The sequence below is a fragment of the Somniosus microcephalus genome, chromosome 10, assembly GCF_052327205.1.
Source record: "Somniosus microcephalus isolate GS21.2 chromosome 10, FLI_Smic_1.0, whole genome shotgun sequence".
NCBI classification, from domain to species: Eukaryota; Metazoa; Chordata; class Chondrichthyes; order Squaliformes; family Somniosidae; genus Somniosus; species Somniosus microcephalus.
Genome location: NC_140996.1, coordinates 204,880,509 through 204,895,860, shown reverse-complemented (window position 1 = coordinate 204,895,860; position 15,352 = coordinate 204,880,509). Strand labels below are relative to the sequence as shown.

The window sequence follows — 15,352 nt, the reverse complement described above, 5'->3', positions numbered from 1 at the left end:
CCTCGAGTCCCTCTTCGCCGGGAGCAAGCGGAAGCCAAGCGCAAGCAGCGCACGTCAACCCAAGCACCCACCCACCCGGCCCTTCAACCACCGTCTGCCCCACCTGTGACAGAGACTGTAGGTCCAGCATTGGACTCATCAGTCACCTGAGAACTCATTTTTAATGTGGAAGCAGGTCATCCTCGGTTCCGAGGGACTGCCTAAGAGATTTAGGTTATACTGACTCTCCATGTTGTTCCTCCCAAAAGGCATCACTGCACACTTATCCGTTTTAAATTGCATCTGCCAATTATCTGCCCATTTCACCAGTTTGTCTCTGTCCTCCTGGAGTTTGCGACTATCCTGCTCACTATTTACTACGTTGCCAAATTTTATATCATCCGCGAACTTCAAAATTGTACTCCTATGCCAAAGTCCAGGTGATTTATATATAACAAGATAACCAATGGTGCTAATACCAACCCTGGGGACCCTTCTGCATACTTCTCACCAGTCAGAAAAACATCCATTCACCACTACTCTCTGCCTCCTATCCCTCGATTTCAAAATTCTCATCCTTGCTTTCAAATCCCTCCATGGCCTCGCCCCTTCCCATTTCTGTAATCTCCTTCAGCCACACAACCCCACTCCCCCGAGATATCTGCACTCCTCTAATTCTGCCCTCTTGAGCATCCCTGATTATAATCGCTCAACATTGGTGGCCGTGCCTTCTGTTGCCTAGGCCCAAAGCTCTGGAATTCCCTGCCTAAACCTCTCTGCCTCTCTTTCTTCCTTTAAGACGCTCCTTAAAACCTACCTCTTTGACGAAGCTTTTGGTCTCCTGCCCTAATTTATCCTTATGTGGCTCGGTGTCAAATTTATTGTCTTACAATACTCCTGTGCAGCGCCTTGGGATGTTTTACTACGTTAAAGGCGCTATATAAATACAAGTTGTTGTTGTTAGCCAATTACGTATCCAAGTTATCACCGTCCCGTTAATCCCATATGCCTTGATTCCTAATAAGTCTATTATGCGGTACTTTATCAAATGCTTTTGAAAGTCCATATATACATCAACTGCACTACCTTCATCAACATGAAAATGAGGTGCCAACCTTGTGAAGCTACAACACAAAACTACATGCATGCTAAACAGAGGAAGTATCATGCTATAGCCAGAACAAAGTGATCCCAAAACCAACAGATCAGATCAAAGCTCTGCAGTCCTGCCACATCCAGTCGTGGATGGTGGTGGACAATTAAACAACTAACGGGAGGAGGAGGCTACACGAACATCCCCATAATCAACGATGTCGGAGCCCAGCAGTCGAGTGCAAAAGACAAGGCTGAAGAGTTCGCAATCACCTTTAGCCAGAAGTGCCGAGTGAATGATATATCTCGGCCTCCTTCAGAGGTCTCCACCATCACAGATGCCAGTCTTCAGCCAATTCGATTCACTCCATGTGATATCAAGAAACATGCTGAGCGCACTGGCTACAGCAAAGGCTATATGACTCGACAACATCCCGGCTGAAGTGAAGGCTATTGCTCCAGAACAAGCTGCACCTGTTGCCAAGTTGTTCCAGTACAGCTACAACACTGGCATCTACCCGATAATGTAGAAAATTGCCGAGGTAAGTCCTGCCCACAATAAGCAGGACAAATCCAATCCGGCCAATTACCGCCCCAAACAGCCTACTCGCAACCATCAGCAAAGTGATGGAAGGTGTCGTCGACAGTGCTAACGAGCGGCACTTACTCACCAATAACCTGCTCACAGATGATAAGTTTGCATTCTGCCAGGACCACTCGGCTCCCGACCTCATTACAACCTTGGTCCAAACATGGACAAAAGAGCTGAATTCCAGAGGTGAGGGGAGTGACTGCCCTTGACATCAATGCAACATTTGACCAAGTGTGGCATCAAGGAACCCTAGTAAAATTGAAGCCAATGGGAATCAGAGGGAAAACTCTCCACTGGCTGGAGTCACACCTAGCACAAAAAGAATATAGTTGCGGTTGTTGGTGGCCAATCATCTCAGCCCCAGGACATCGCTGCAGGAGTTCCTCATGGCAGGGTCCTAGGCCCAACCATCTTCAGCTGCTTCATCAATGACTTTCCCGCCATCATAAGGTCAGAAGTGGGGACATTCGCTGATGATTGCAGTGTTCAGTTTCATTCGCAAATCCTCAGATAATGAAGCAGTCAATGCCCACACGTAGCAAGACCTGACAGACACATCCAGGCTTGGGCTGATAAGTGGCAAGTAACATTCGCGCCACAGAAGTGCCAGGCAATGACCATCACCAACAAGAGAGAGAGTCCCACCACCTCCCCTTGATATTCAATGGCATTACCATTGTTGAATCCCCCACCATCAACATCCTGGGTGGTCACCATTGACCAGAAACTTAACTGGACCAGCCACATAAATACTGTGGCTACGAGCAGGTCAGAGGCTGAATATTTTGTGGTAAGTGACTCACCTCCCGACTCCCCAAAGCCTTTCCACCATCTACAAGGCACAAGTAAGGAGTGTGATGGAATACTCACCACTTGCCTGGATAAGTGCAGCTCCAACACACAAAAAACTCGACACCATCCAGGACAAAGCATCCCGCTTGATTGGCACCCCATCCACCACCTTAAACATTCACTCCCTCCAGCACCAGCGTACCGTGGCTGCAGTGTGTACCATCTACAAGATGCATTGCAGCAACTCACCAAGGCTTCTTCGACAGCACCTCCCAAACCCATGACAACTACCACCTAGAAGGACAAGGGCAGCAGGTGCATGGGAACACCATCAGCTCCAAGTACCCTTCCAAGTCACATACCATCCTGACTTGGGCATATCTATATCGTTCCTTCATGGTCGCTGCGTCAAAATCTTGGAACTCCCTACCCAAGAGCACTGTGGGAATACCTTCACCACACGGACAGCAGTGGTTCAAGAAGGTGGCTCACCACCACCTTCTCAAGGACAATAAATGCTGGCCTTGCCAGCAACGCAGACATCCCGTGAATGAATAACAAAAATAGAAAAACCTCGGTTACTTCATCAAAGAACTCAATCAGATTAGCCAGGCATGATTTGCCTTTAACAAATCAGTACTGACTGTCCCTTATTAACCCATGCCTCTCCAAGGAAGAATTAATTTTTTCCTTGACAATGGTCTCGAATAGTTTTCACACCACGGGCGTTGGACTGACTGGCCTGTAGTTACCAGATTTATCCCTCTCCCCTTTTTTGAACAGGGGTGTAACATGTGTAATCCTCCTGTCCTCTGGCACCACCCCCATACCAAGGAGATTGAAAGATTGTGGTCAGAGATTCAGTTATCTCCACACCCTTGCTTCCCTCAGGAATCTAGGATGCATCCCATCTGGACCAGGTGACTTGTTAACGAGTGATGGCAACCTATTTAGCCCCTCCTTTTTTATCTATTTTTATAGTATCCAATATCTCTACCCCCACCGCCTCCCCCCCCCCCCCCCCCACTGCGACATTAACTTCCTCTTCTTTTGTGGAGACAGGTGTAAAGTATTCATTCAGTACCTGTTATGCCCTCTGCCTCCACAACATTTCCTTTTTTGCCCCTAAATCGGCTCCACGATTCGTTTAACTATCCTTTTACTTTTTATATGTTTAGAAAAGACTTGTTGGTTCCCTTTTATGTTACCTGCAAATCTCTCTTTGCCCTTCTTATATCATTTTTCAATTTCCCCTTGCATTGTATTCTGCCTGGTACTGTATTCTGTACCTGACATTTGTCATAAGCCTCCTTTTTCTGTTTTATCTTAACCTTTATTTCCTTTGACATCCTGGGAGCTCTAGCTTTGGATGCCCCAACTTTCCTCCTTATGGGAATATGCTTTGTTTGTAGCCGGACTATCTCCACCTTGAAGGTCTACCATTGCTCATTTACTGTTTTCCTGGCCAATCTCTGTTTCCAGTACACCTGTGCCAGATCCCTTCTCAATAATCACTGAAATTGGCTCTCTTCCAGTTGGGTATTTTCACCTTTCACTTTTCTTTGCCTTTTCCATTACTACCTAATTATATTATGATCACTATTACCCAGATGTTCTCCCACTGAAACACGCTCCACTTGCTCTACTACATTCCCCAGAGCTAGATCCTGCGCAGCTTCCTTCTTTGTTGGGCTAAAAACACACTTGAGAAAATTCTCCTGTACACATTTTAGGAATTCTTCACCCTCCTTTATGTACAGTGTTCATTAGTCCTGGGTCTCATTTCCACTGGAAATAAACAGGTGTATGCATGGTAGGCGAAGTGAAGTACAGCGCTATGCTGTCATTTGGGTTTTGTGCATCAGTTCATTGGCAACATAATACAGCAACTTTAGTGCTGTGGTACTTCAATTGCTGTGTACGTCAAAAGTTGTGCGCTACTGCCCTATATTCACTTGGAACTAGATTGAGACTGCCCAAACTCATTTCACACTAGCTCCTTGCAGACACAAGCGACTTCATCCTATCAATCTGTGCAGGATTTAAACCCAGAGGTAAAAGGTCACTGTCTCATCACATTCCCTACTTCATAGTTTAAGTGAAATAGTTCTCAAGTTACAGCACGGAACACACACATTTACTGGCGAACCCTTTCATTGTTGTACTGTTGGTGAAATCTCTCCAGGAATTGAACTGAGAGTGCAATAACTCATTTCACATAGGACCCTTACAGCTGCCAAGTCCTCAGCTTTGGGCTCATTCTCTCCACTTCTAGTCCTTTGTGACCTTTCTTGCAACTCTTCTGCCGATAATGGGCTGTTGCTTAATCATGCTACCATCATTTTCAATACCTTTACTGGGCTGTACAATAGGACAACCAATCTACCCATCCAGCCAATAGAATATTTATTGCATCCTCTATTTGTATACTTGGAGGCATGTGCATCAGTATATTTTCTTTCTGCTGTAGTTTGCGGATTCCACACCAGCATCATCAGCCACAGCTTGAAAGGGTATTCCTGGACACCCAGAATCCACCCATCTAAGGCAGAAATGCCATGAAATAATGGTGGGACTATTGACTGGCGTACTGTCAATGCATCGTTGGCTGTTTCCAGGGAACCTAGTATCCACCTGCATAATGATGTTCTAATGGTCATGTACAACCTGGACATTAAAGGAATGAAGCCCCTTTGTACTCACAAATGTCACTGCATTGGTGCAAGGCGCCTATGTGGCTACATCGGCGCAATCAGTGCAGCCCTGCATGCTTGGGAACCCAGGCACTCGGGGAAAAGTGAAGAGCCCCCGCTGGCTGCTGTTGTTATCCTTTGGAAAAGTGATGAAATTCTTCAACTCGGCAAACAATGCATCAGTGACCGGAGATGGGCAGCAGTGCAGTGCAGACTCTATTCATCTGATAGCTGTCACCTGAAGCAGTTTGAAAGAAGCCAGTCCCATTGAAGTTCAAGGCAGTAGTGATCTTTACCACCACAGACAGAGCTATCCTGGTCTTTGATGAGGTTTGAAGGTCTGACTGTAATAGATGGCAAAGTTTCAAAACTGCATCCCCAGTGAAGCGTAAGTGACAAAGACGGAGCTGCTCAGATATGTCCAAGTGACACTGGTATTGTTCATATATCGGCCCTTCTCCAATGCAGGCACACCTTGCTCTGCTCATGGGTGCAGAATTTCTTATCCTGAGTGCAAGAGGAATTCCCAAAGGAATTGTCACCTATGCAACAGGGGCTGTTTCTAGTCATAGGGCATACATGATTGGTAGGCGAGCAATAAGAGGATAAATGCAAAGTGGAAAAATAAAAATCTTTTTAAAACAGCAAAAACTAACCAAAATAGCTACAAATCCACAACTTCGCTGTCACTTGCTAAACCAACTTACATATAGCTTTAAGAACCCAAATTGTGAAGATAAGAGAGTCAGCTTGTCAGTGCACCTGTTTTGTACCGCAACATACTGATGACATTGCATTTGGGGAGTAATCATCAGAAAATGTAGGTGAGGGAAGCCCTGCTCTAACTTAGATATTTTTGTCTCATTCATGAGGCTCAAGCACTCCAGCAGCATGAACTTTCAGCACAACCCGGTCAAAAGAAAAATCAGCGCAATGAGCCAGACCCTGATTTTCCATGTCAGATGTGTACTTGCGCCACAGCCAGAGAGTGTAAAATCTCTTCAATTGTTAATTATTATTTGAAAATTCACAGCTACATTTAGATCAGTAATAAATATCGAGAGTGGGTAGCACTCTCACCTGAGTCAGAAGATTGTGGGTACAAGTCCCACTCCAGGGACTTGAGCACATAATCCAGGACGACAATCCAGTGCAGTGCTGAGCGAGTTATCCCCAGTGTCCTGGCCAATATTTATCCCTCAATCAACATCACTAAAACAGATTATCTGGTCATTATCATATTGCTGTTTGTGGGAGCTTGCTCTGCTCAAACTGGCCGCCGCATTTCCCACATTACAGTACAACAGTGACTACACTCCAAAAGTACTTCATTGGCTGTAAAAGCGCTTTGAGACATCCGGTGGTTGTGAAAGGCACTCTATAAATGCAAGTCTTTCTTTCTGTGTTAAGTTTTATAAATAGCATTACTACAATATATTTTACATCATAAACCAGTATCAATGGCATAGTAGCATATATTTCATTCCAGGATTACAGATATATCCACGGATAGTGGTTGCTAGTTAGGATTCATAGCTATACCATTTCTAGATGAACTAAGGACATCTGATTTCCAGGCTTTATTTGGCTTCATTGAATGGAAGCCATAGTTACTCTTTCTAAAATGGCATTGTATTTTCCTTTGCAATTGAAGATTTAAAGCAAATATCAATTAGTACAAGATCTATCATACTGCTGATAAATTCTAACCCACCTCAGCTATTTTTATTTCATTACATGCAACAGCGAGTGCTAACTCTTTATCCTTTTCAAGTTTCTCAGCTATTCGATCTATCTCTTTAAGTTCCTTGAAGAGCTCCTGGTTCTTGTTTGTTAACTTCTTCACTTGGCGGGATACATCTTCCTTGCTTTGCAACAAGCCATGGATTTGCCTCTCCAAAGTATGGTTCGTCTTCTCTAGCCGTTCAATCTGAAAGCATAAAATAAAATTACTTTATCTTTTTAATTAATTACTACCCTGCCCCACAAGAAAAATCCATGACATTCTAGGAATTAATTTCCACTTATATAGTACCCTTATAACAACATAATATGTAGGAGCAGGAGTAGGTCATTTGGCCCCTTGAGCCTGCTCCACCATTCACTAAGATCATGGCTAATCTGATCTTGGCCTCAACTCCACTTCCCTGCCCGCTCCCCATAACCCTTGACTCCATTACCTTTCAAAAATCTGTCTATCTCCACCTTAAATATATTCAATGACCCAGCCTCCACAGCTCTCTAGGGAAGAGAATTCCAAAGATTCATGACCCTCAGAGAAGAAATTCCTCCTCATTTCCAATTTAAAATGGGTGCCCCCTTATTCTGAAATTATGCCCCCTAGTTCTAGATTCCCCCACGAGGGGAAACGTCCTCTCTGCATCTACCCTGTCAAGCCCCTTCAGAATCTTATAGGTTTCAATAAGATCCCCTCTCATTCTTCTAAACTCCAATGAGTATAGGCCCAACTTGTTCAACCTTTCTTCATAAGACAACCCCTTCATCTCCGGAATCAACCTTGTGAACCTTCTCTGATCTGCCTCCAATGCAAGTATATCCTTCCTTAAATAAGGAGACCAAAACTGTACGCCCTGTACAGTTGTAACTGGACTTCCCTACTTTTATACTCCATTCCCTTTGCAATAAAGGCCCAATTAACTGCCATCACGTAATTCCATTCCCATTTGTCCCAACACAGCCAGTATATTTCTAGCATTGGGTTCTCCTCCCATCTGTGTTATCACCTCTGGAGTGGAGTGGGCCTTTGGCGTAACGGTAGCATCTCCGCCGCTGGGCCAGAAGGCATAGGGTTTCGAACCCCGCTCCAGACAGTCCCGGCAAATGGAGTCGGAGCTCCGGCTCTAAATTCTGGGTTGACATCCAGCGGGATACTTGCGTCCGTAGGTGTGGGTGGCCCCCCGCCCCCCCCGTATGGGTTGTGGGAGCCCGTAAAACCCTCCCGCCATAGGACTAACCACCCTAATGGCTGGTACGAAGATGGTTACGGTCACGGAAGGAGCGTTAATCGCGGCCAGAAATCCTTCCACCACTTCATACAGTTCCCCAAAGGGAACAGTATGAAGACACGTACGACGACCACCTCTGGAGTACCTTTCCCTTTCCTCGTTTCCATGTTGTCCACTCAGCAACATAATCCATAGACACATGGTCAGTATCCACATGTACATTGATTGCACCGAGTTCTACCTCTCCACTATTAACATCTTCTCCACAATGACCTGTGTTGTCAGACTGACTGCCCAACATAGCCGTGGAGGAGCCAAAGTTTTATATTCAACTCCTGTCTAAAACTCCATATCTTGCCATTAACCCTTCCTTTCCCTAGCTACTCGCTCCGGCTGATCCAGATTGTGCACAATTTCAAACATCCATTTCAACCCAGATCTGAGCTTCAAATCTCTTGCCCCATCTGTCACCAAGATTGCTAACTTCCACTTTCACAATACTGCCCCCACCTTTGACCTTGCCTCAGTCATACTACCACTGAAACTTATTTATGCCTTTGTTACCTGCAACTTCTATATTCCTCTCCTCGAAGGCCTCCCAAATTCTATCCTCAGTGAGCTCCAACTTGCCCGAAACAATGTCGGCCACATTCTGCCCTGCATTAAGTCACACTCAAGCACCATGACCCCTGTTGTTGCTGATCTCCATGTCCCATGCTGTACACTCTGGTCCTCCAATCTGACCTTCTAAACATCACCCCAGTTGGATATTATGCAAATAGTGAATGACATGGTAATAAGATGAAATCCCTTTAAGCTAGACACAAATACCTGGTCTGGACACCTGAAGCTAGGTGTATTAAAATAAGTAGGTGATTAGCCAACACAGGCATGATGGGCTGAATTGCCTCCTCCCGTTCTGTATCATTTCATGATTCTAGTGAAAATAGTGAACTTCTATCTGACATTTTTCTGAGTTTGTTACATTTGGGAGAAATTGGCTAACAACATTATTTAAACATAAGAAATAGGAGCAGAAGTAGGCCATTCGGCCCTTCGAGCCTGCTCCGCCATTCAATGAGATCATGGCTGATCTTCTGCCTCAACTCCATTCACCGGCCCTATCGCCATATCCCTTGATGCCTTTACTAGTCAGAAATCTATCGACTTCTGTTTTGAATATACCCAATGACTGAGCCTCCACAGCCCTCTGGGGTAGAGAATTCCAAAGATTCACCACCCTCTATGTGAAGAAATTTCTTCTCATCTCAGTCCTGAATGGCCTACCCTTTATCCTGAGGCTGTGGCCCCTGGTTCTAGATTCCCCAGCCAAGGGAAACATTCTCCCAGCATCCACTCTATCAAGCCCTGTAATAATTTTGTATGCTTCAATGAGATCCCCTCTCATTCTTCTGAATTCAAGAGAATACAGGCCTAGTTTACTCAATCTCTTCTCATACGACAATCCCGCCATCCCAGGAATCAATCTCGTGAATCTTTGTTGCACTCCCTCTATGGCAAGTATATCCTTCCTTAGGTAAGGAGACCAAAATTGTACATAGTACTTCAGGTGTGGTCTCACCAAGGCCCTACATAATTGGAGTAAGACTTATTTACTCCTGTACTCAAATCCTCTTGCAATGAAGGCCAGCATACCATTTGCCTTCCTAATGGTATTTTTGATATCACTGGCATGGTGGACAAGGAACATTCAAAAAACTTTCAGCAGTGATTAATCTGATGACTGGGTCAAAAGAATAAGGTATAAAGTAGAGCACTGGATAGAACAGCAGAGGCAGTCATAAATTGGAACTTTAAGCTGAAAATGTTATGAGCAGAATACTCCAGGGATTTAACATGGGACCTTTGCTATTTTTATTAAATATATATCACTTGGATAAGAGCATCATAGGTTTGCAAACCATAGCAAAATAGGAGGCAGAGAAAATAATCATAGAACAAAATCATATGGCCCCGATATTAACGGGGAGCCAGGGAGGGTGCGAGCGAGGCCAAAACTGACCAAAGAACTCACAAGACCGGGGACAGGAGGCCCTGCCTTTAAGCATATTGTTGTCCCGCCCGGCAGCAGGCCAAATGGGCGAGAGGCCGCAGGTAAGCACTCGTGGGGACGGTCCCCGGCACTGAAAAGAGAGTATCAGCTCCAGGTAGCGATTGGGAGTCGGAGGCCAAAGGCTTCCTTGAAATGTCTGGGAGGAGCACTCCTGCTCCTACTGGACCACCAGGAGTGCTAAAAGAGCCACTTTGATTTGGGAGCCGGCAGTTCCTGCCTCGGATCAGCTGCCGGGAATCCCACAGCCTCGCCCGCACTTACTATTAAATTTAAGTCGTGCTGCCGATTATGTCATCCGGCCACAACTTTGGTATGTTAAGGCCCTCGCCTGCCTTTTGCAGGAGCCTCGCCATAGCGTGATTTCTGCAGTTTAAAATGTAAAAGGGGCGGGAATGGAGTCTGGTTGCCTGATCCTGATATTTTAAGCCCCCGACCCCCAACCCTCTCCCGCCTACAGCACAGAAGGAAGCCATTCAGCCCATTGTGCCTGTGCCAGCTCTTTGAGCTATCCAATTAGTCGCACACTCACTTTTTCCCCCCATAGCGCTGCAAAATTTTCCTTTTCAAGTATATACACACCTCCCTTTTGAAAGTTACTATTGAATCTGCTTCCACCACCCTTTCAGTCAGTGCACTGCACATCATAATAACTCACTGCGTAAAAATAATTCTCATCTCCCCCTGGTTCTTTTGCCAATCATCTTAAATCTGTGCTCTCTGGTGATCGACCCTCCTGCCAGTGGAAATAGTTTCTCCCTATCTACACTATCAAAACCCTTCATAAATTTGATCATCTCTATTGAATCACCCCTTAATCTTCTCTGCTCTAAAAGGAGAAGAAGAATACAACCACGTTCAGAACGATTTGTAACTTTTAGGTAACTGTCCCTACAGGGTTAGATACCAGTCAATGTGGACATGTGTAAAATAATGAGACAGTAGTGCATTATTGAGTGGAGGGATGCAGACTTAATTTGCCATGGCACTCTGTTGAGTTTCTCATTTGCTTACAGTAAAATGTCAACATAGAAACAGGAGTAAGCCGTTCAGCTCTTTGAGCCTGATCCGTCATTTAGTTAGATCATGGCTTATCAGCTCCATTTACCTGCCTTTGATCCATATCCCTCGATACCCTAACTCAAAGAAAAATATACTGATCTCGGTCTTAAAAGTTCCAGTTGTTCCAGCGTCAACAGCCTTTTGTGGAGGGAATTCCACATTTCCTCTACCCTGATTTCACTCCTAAATCGTCCAGCTCTAATTTTAAGATTGTACCCCTCTGTTCTGGATTCCCCCACCAGAGGAAATAGCTTTTCTGTATCTACTCTAGTGAATCCTTTCATTATTTTAAACACTTCAATTAGATCACCCCTCAAAGCCTTCAAATGGGAATACAGCCCAAGTTTATGCAACCTGGCCTCAATTTAACCCTTTATGTCCCAGTATCATTTTGGCAAATCTGCACTGTATATTCTCCAAGGCCACTTCTTCCTGAGGTGCGGTGCCCAGAACTGAACACAATAACCCAGATAGGGTCTGACCAAGGCTCTGTACAACTGAAGCATAACAACCTCCCGTTTTGTATTCAAACCCTCGAGATCTAAGCTAACATTCCAGTAACCTTTTTGATTATTTTTTGTACCCGTGCACTAGCTTTTAGTGATGGGTGTTCCTGGACACCCAAAATCCCCTTGTTCCTTCACAGTTTCTAGTGTCTTGCCATTTAGAAAATATTAATATTTGTCTTTCTTCGATCCAAAGTAGATTACCTCACACTTCCCCACATTGAACTCCATCTGCCACAGATCTCCCCACTCATTTAATCTGTCTATGTCTCTTTATAACTTCTTGCTCCCATCTACACAACTTATTGTCCCTCCTAACTTAGTGACATCTGCAAACATGGATATACAACTCTCCATTCCTTCATCCAAATCATTGATATACATGGTAAAAAGCAGAGGCCCCAGTACAGATCCCTGGGGAACACCACTGGTCACTATTCATCAGAGTACATTTCCTTTATCTCAACTCTGTTTCCTAACTCTCAACCAATTTTCAACCCATGTCCTAACCATGTTCGCAGGATTCCAGTGATGTTAGAAGGAAATCGTTTTTAAAACTTACTGAGGTTTCCGATATATCTCATTGTACTTCTGAATAGCCCCAACACTTCTACAGTACTTTCAGGAATCCCTATCATTTAGAGTCACCTTGTATGCTTATGCTCGCTTCTGGGGAAACAACTGCAGCATTACTGGTCTTACTGTGACATCACGAACTCTCCAATTGTGATATAGTGGTCAAAAATAGTGGTGATATTTAAATGTATGCTTTGTTATTAATAGATCAGATTGTAAAGATATATTTGCTGCAGTAAAATTTTTTTTATATAACTCATCACATTTCTCAGAAACATTCCAAAGCGCTTTATGGATAATTACTTTGAAGTAATTCAGCAGCCATTTTGCACACTGAGATCCCAGAAACAGCAGAGAGATGTATGACCAGTTACTTGATTTTTTTGGATGGCTGAGGGAAGAATGTTGACCAGGACACCGGGAGAACTCTATGCTCTATTTCAAATAATGCCATGGGAACTTAAACTTTCACCTGAACCAGAACACAGTTGCAGTTTAACATTTAATCTGGAGGACAAGGCTCTGACAGCAAGTGCATCACTTCCTCAGTACTGCATTGAAGTGTCAGAACATAAGACGTAGGAACAGGAGGAGGTCATTTGGCCCCTCGAGCCTGCTCCGCCATTCAATAAGATCATGGCTGATCTGATCTTGGCCTCAACTCCACTTCCCTGCCTGCTCCCCATAACCCTCGACTCCCTTATCATTCAAAAATCTGTCTATCTCCACCTTAAATACATTCAATGACCCAGCCTCCACAGCTCTCCGGGGAAGAGAATTCCAAAGATTCACAAACCTCAGAGAGAAGAAATTCCTCATTTCCATTTCAAAAGGGTGCTCCCTTATTCTGAAATTATGCCCCCTAGTTCTAGATTCCCCCACGAGGGGAAACATCCTCTCTGCATCTACCCTGTCAAGCCCCTTCAGAATCTTATGTTTCAATAAGATCCCCTCTCATTCTTCTAAACTCCAATGAGTATAGGCCCAACCTGCTCAACCTTTCTTCATAAGACAACCCTTTCATCTCCAGAATCAACCTTGTGAACCTTCGCTGAACTGCCTCCAATGCAAGTATATCCTTCCTTAAATAAGGAGACCAAAACTGTACACAGTACTCCAGGTGTGGTCTCACCAACGCCCTGTACAGTTGTAACAGGACTTCCCTACTTTTATACTCTATTCCCTTTGCAATAAAGGCCAACACTCCATTTACCTTCCTAATTACTTGCTGTAACTGCATGCTAACTTTTTATGATACATGTACAAGGATCCCCAGATCCCTCTGCACCTCAGCATTTTGTAATTTCTCCCCATTTAAATAATAAGAAGCTTTTTTACTTTTCCTACCAAAGTGGATAACCTCGCATTTTCCACATTAAACACCATCTGCCAGATTCCTGCCTACTCACTTAGCCTATCTATATCCCTCTGGAGATTCTTTGCGTCCTCCACACAATTTGCTTTCCCACCTATCTTTGTATCATCAGCAAATTTGGCTACATTACACTCGGTCCCTTCATCCAAGTCATTAATATAGATTGTAAATACAGGAAACTCTTTGGTATCCGGCACCGACGGGACCGGGATGGTGCCGGTTGATTAAAAATTCCAGATGACGGAGAGGGTTATCTACCGAGGCTATTTTTAACAAACAAAAATGTAAAAATCAAGAAATGTGCAGTATACAGTAATTGGACTTCCGACAGCGCCAAGAAGCCGAGTAGTGGCAGTTTGGAGAACTACCCCCACTAACTCGGCCACCGCGGGAGACTCGGCAACATTGCCAGTTATTGAGGTGTTGTTTTCAGAGTATGAATTTTGCCGGTTAATAGAGAATTCTGGATATTTAGGTGCTGCTTAAACGAGAGTTTCCTGTAGTTGAGGCCCCAGCACTGACCCCTGCGGCACCCCACTAGTTGCAGTTTGCCAACCTGAAAATGACCCGTTTTTCCCGACTTTCTGTTTTCTGTTAGTTAGCCCCAACCTCGTGAGCTCTTATCTTGTGTAGTAACCTTTTATGTGGCACCTTATCGAATGCCTTCTGGAAATCCTTTTATACAACATCTACTAGTTCCCCTATATCCACGCTGCTCATTAAATCCTCAAAGAACTCCAGCAAATTTGTCAAACATGATTTCCCTTTCATAAAACCATGCTGACTCTGCTTGACTATATTATGATTTTCTAAATGTCCTGCTACCACTTCCTTAATGATGGACTCCAGCATTTTCCCAATGACAGATGTTAGGCTAACTGGTCGATAGTTACCTGCTTTCAGTCTCCTTCCTTTCTTAAATAGGGCCGTTACATTTGCGGTTTTCCAGTCCGCTGGGTCCTATCCAGAATCCAGGGAATTTTGGTAGATTACAACCAATGCATCCACTATCTCTGCAGCCACCTCTTTTAAGACACTAGGATGCAGGTCATCGGGTCCAGGGGACTTGTCCACCTTTAGTCCCATTAGTTTGCCTAGTACTTTCTCTCTAGTGATAGTGATTGCTTTAAGTTCTCCCCCCTCACCCCAATTGTCCCTTGATTATCCATTATTGGGATGCTTTTAGTGTATTCTACCGTGAAGACCAATACAAAATATTTGTTCAAAGTCTCCGCCATTTCCCCGTTTCCCATTATTAATTCCCCAGACTCTTCCACTAGGGGACCAACATTTACTTTAGCTACTCTCTTCCTTTTTATATACCTGTAGAAGCTTTTACTGTCTGTTTTTATATTTCTTCCAACTTACTCTCATAATCTATCTTCTCTCGCTTTCATTTTTTTAGTCGCCTTTTGCTGGTTTTTAAAACTTTCCCCATCCTCTGGCCTTCCACTATTCTTCGCAACATTGTATGCTAATTAATTCAAATTTGGTCAGGGGCAGGTGGGTGTGACTATGAGCGAGGCAGATATGAGAACCCAGGAGGTAGTGGTGGAGGCGCCTCAGCTCTTGCTCTTGTCCAACAGCTACGAGGTTCTGTGTGGGTGAGAGCAGGGACTGCAGTGAGGATGAGCAAACTGACCACAGC

At 44.4% G+C, this 15,352-nt stretch overlaps 1 protein-coding gene across 5 annotated transcripts in view; it reads right to left on the bottom strand.

Annotated features, from left to right (window-relative positions):
* Positions 1-15,352, bottom strand: part of LOC147112031 (testis-specific gene 10 protein-like) — a 112,970-nt gene that overhangs the window by 85,238 nt on the left and 12,380 nt on the right. For all 5 annotated transcript variants that reach the window (XM_085999497.1, XM_085999496.1, XM_085999495.1 and 2 more), the window contains one exon: positions 6,863-7,078. In XM_085999497.1, coding sequence (XP_085855623.1) covers positions 6,863-7,078 — 216 coding nt within the window. The remainder of the gene's footprint in view (positions 1-6,862; positions 7,079-15,352) is intronic.